This window comes from Cyprinodon variegatus, unplaced genomic scaffold (assembly GCF_000732505.1).
Source record: "Cyprinodon variegatus isolate N-32 unplaced genomic scaffold, C_variegatus-1.0 Scaffold611, whole genome shotgun sequence".
Classification (NCBI taxonomy): Eukaryota; Metazoa; Chordata; class Actinopteri; order Cyprinodontiformes; family Cyprinodontidae; genus Cyprinodon; species Cyprinodon variegatus.
The window spans coordinates 405,491-408,338 of record NW_015151064.1 but is presented as its reverse complement, the minus strand read 5'-3'; the positions used below and the strand labels follow the sequence as shown (position 1 = coordinate 408,338).

The 2,848-nt window shown below is 34.5% G+C and overlaps 1 protein-coding gene across 4 annotated transcripts in view; it reads left to right on the top strand.

Annotated features, from left to right (window-relative positions):
• nckap1 (NCK-associated protein 1) overlaps positions 1 to 2,848 on the top strand; it is a 56,020-nt gene that overhangs the window by 50,759 nt on the left and 2,413 nt on the right. For all 4 annotated transcript variants that reach the window (XM_015392870.1, XM_015392868.1, XM_015392866.1 and 1 more), the window contains 2 exons: positions 1,184 to 1,293; positions 1,779 to 1,868. In XM_015392870.1, the coding sequence (XP_015248356.1) occupies positions 1,184 to 1,293; positions 1,779 to 1,868 (200 nt within the window). The remainder of the gene's footprint in view (positions 1 to 1,183; positions 1,294 to 1,778; positions 1,869 to 2,848) is intronic.

The following is a 2,848-nucleotide window of genomic DNA, read 5'->3' as shown; positions in this document are numbered from 1 at the left end:
ATTACTTCAGCGGAAGGTTTCCAGATGGATATGCGGAGCAAATCCATCTGGCGGAGTCAGGTTAAAGTAAAGATGACAAAGGATTTTTCCGTGTTCTATGAGAGTCATTGGTAGTTGTTGTGATGGCATTAAAATGATTTCTGAGAGCATTAAAAATATTAAATTAGAGTTACTCATTCCTGTATAAACCCTGACTTTATTAAGCAGCTCAAATCTCAACCCAAATCAGAAACTGCTCAGTTTCCTCAAACCGGGTGGAAAATCACTGCAGTGACTTTTGAAGGAAGAAGCAGGTTCATCAGACAGAACCTGATCCAGAGGTTAATTTCCAGTACTTTAGTGTTTATTTAGGGGGAACTGAGCATGAGGAGGAACAATTAACATGATGCTCATGATCTTTCAGTGCATAGCAGAACTGCTCATGTATCACAGCTGCAAGTCACGCTTTCCATCACGCTTTGAAATGGGATTTAGATCCAGTTATATTAAGGTTAGATAATAAAAAGGTACAAATAACCTTCAAACTGATGGTTGTTTGTTTTAGAAATGTAATTTATTGACTATTTGATCCTAAAAATGAGTTTTCTTTCCTAATTACAGCACATTTTCTCTCAATGTTGATTTAAGCCAATAAGTTGGGAGTATTTTATAGCCTGAAAGCTCTATAGTCGATATAAGCTCTGATTTTCAGAGCCTATTTATTTAGATTGATGTATCAAATCTTGTGTGTATTAATAAAAGGATGAATAGAGTTAAAGTCAACAGAAGGATTTCCCCCAGTAGAAGCCGGCGTAGTTGAATGAGGCTTTTGATAAGCTATCAAAGACATTTGTCAGTCAGAGGGTGAATTATGAAGACACTGCCGCCTAACAACCTTGAAATGAAAGGCTGCAGTGTTAATAAGAGGCTCCTAAAGAGGATAATAAGTTAGCGTCGGCTCGGCTCTGGTTGGTATGCAGACCTCGTCTTTGCCAACAATTGCTTTTACCAACGGCGTTTCTTTGTACACGTCCGCATAACGGCGCCCCTTTTCACTCACAATGCGCTCCATTTCATTCAACTAATGCTCCACAATATATTATACATTAAGCTGTTTTGATGGATTTCAAGTAAAGGAGTAAAAAATAAAAAGGAAGAAAATGTTCTTGGTGTTTCAAGAGTTTGTATTTGCTGCCCCCTGCAGGCCACTGCAATAACATCCACTGTTTGGCCAAAGCCATCAATCAGATTGCTGCAGCGCTCTTCACCATCCACAAGGGAAGCATAGAGGACCGCCTGAAGGAGTTCCTGGCTGTAAGATATTTGATTTATTTCTAACTGAACTGTTTAAATAGTTTTTGCTTCTGTTGCTTTGGTTCTTTGCACAAGCATTATATTTCAATCTCTAAACCTTGGAAAAGAAAAGGTTAGAACGTTTTATAAACTATAGATTTGACAGTTTGGTTTAAAATTCTGACAGTGCTGAGCAGAATTATTTAAACGGTAAAGCTGGTTTTATTCTCATTGCCCCAGAAACACTGCCTGCTGTGTCTCATCTCTGCACTCGGGTTCTTTTGTTTTTTCGCTGCTGTCAGATTGAAGCAGGTCTCAGCTTTTTGTTAAAAGATGTTAGCATGATTCCTAATCGACTTGCCTCCGTTCTGTCAGCACATCTCATGCAATCCTCAGGTGGAGCGGAGCAGACGGATCATTTTAAGGAGATGTGACTGAAATGAACGCAGCTCTGTTTAGCTAACGTGTAACGTCTCAGTCACATGTCTTCATTCTCGTCTCTGCAGCTAGCCTCATCCAGCCTCCTGAAGATTGGCCAGGAAACCGACAAGATGACCACAAGAAACCGAGAGTCCGTCTACCTGCTGCTGGACATGGTGAGAACAGGACGGGAAGCTATAAGAAATGTTCCGTAAAAGTTCAAAAAAATCCTCTGGACTTGGTTTCCAAGATTTGAAGAGCAGTGGATTTTTTTGAACTTTTAGGACCTGAATGACTGAGAATCTTCATCAGCAATAAGAAATGTTTTTCAGCTGTATGCGTTTATGGTTTTACTTTTAATCTAACATTCAGACTGCTCTGTGTTTGGATTCAGTTTGTTTGTTTCCAGCAAATATCAGGTTTTGTAAATGGAAATAGAAAAAAATGAAATCCTAAAATGAAACTTTGAAAAACATATATATATATATATCAAAAAGGTTTTAGAATAACTTTGCTATTTCCTCAGATTTCTCTGGCTAATTTCTACTTTTTTTTCCCCCTATTTTATTTTTTTCAAATTATTTTACATATATATTTACATTTTTCATACTTTGAAAATACTATTTCCTTCACATTAAATATTTATTTCAAAAATAGAATTTTAAAAATATAAAAAAAATAATCCTAAAAAAAATTGAAATACAGAGAATTTGAAAAAAATAAGATTTAAGAAAACGGCAAAATTTCAAATCTTTTTTTTTTTTTTATTAGAACGTTTTCTTTTATATATATATATATATATATATATATATATATATATATATACATATATAGATATAGATATTTATAGATGTAGATATATATAGATATATAGATAGATAGATAGATTTTACTTAAAATGTATTGTCTTAGCTTGCAGCCCATACTAACGCAAAGAAGTGAAGAGAATGGGATCAGTAAAGTGCAATTTACAAAGCATGCAATTAAGAAAACTTGATCTGAAAAACATTAATTAAAAATAAATACTAAGGTAAAAAAAATCTGTTAAAAAAAAGTAAATACAAATTTTAAACTGGACAAAATAAAATAAATTTGAAAAGAAAACAGCAGAGCTGCTCATGAAGCTTTTTTTGTTCAGAAAACATTTTTCAAAGTT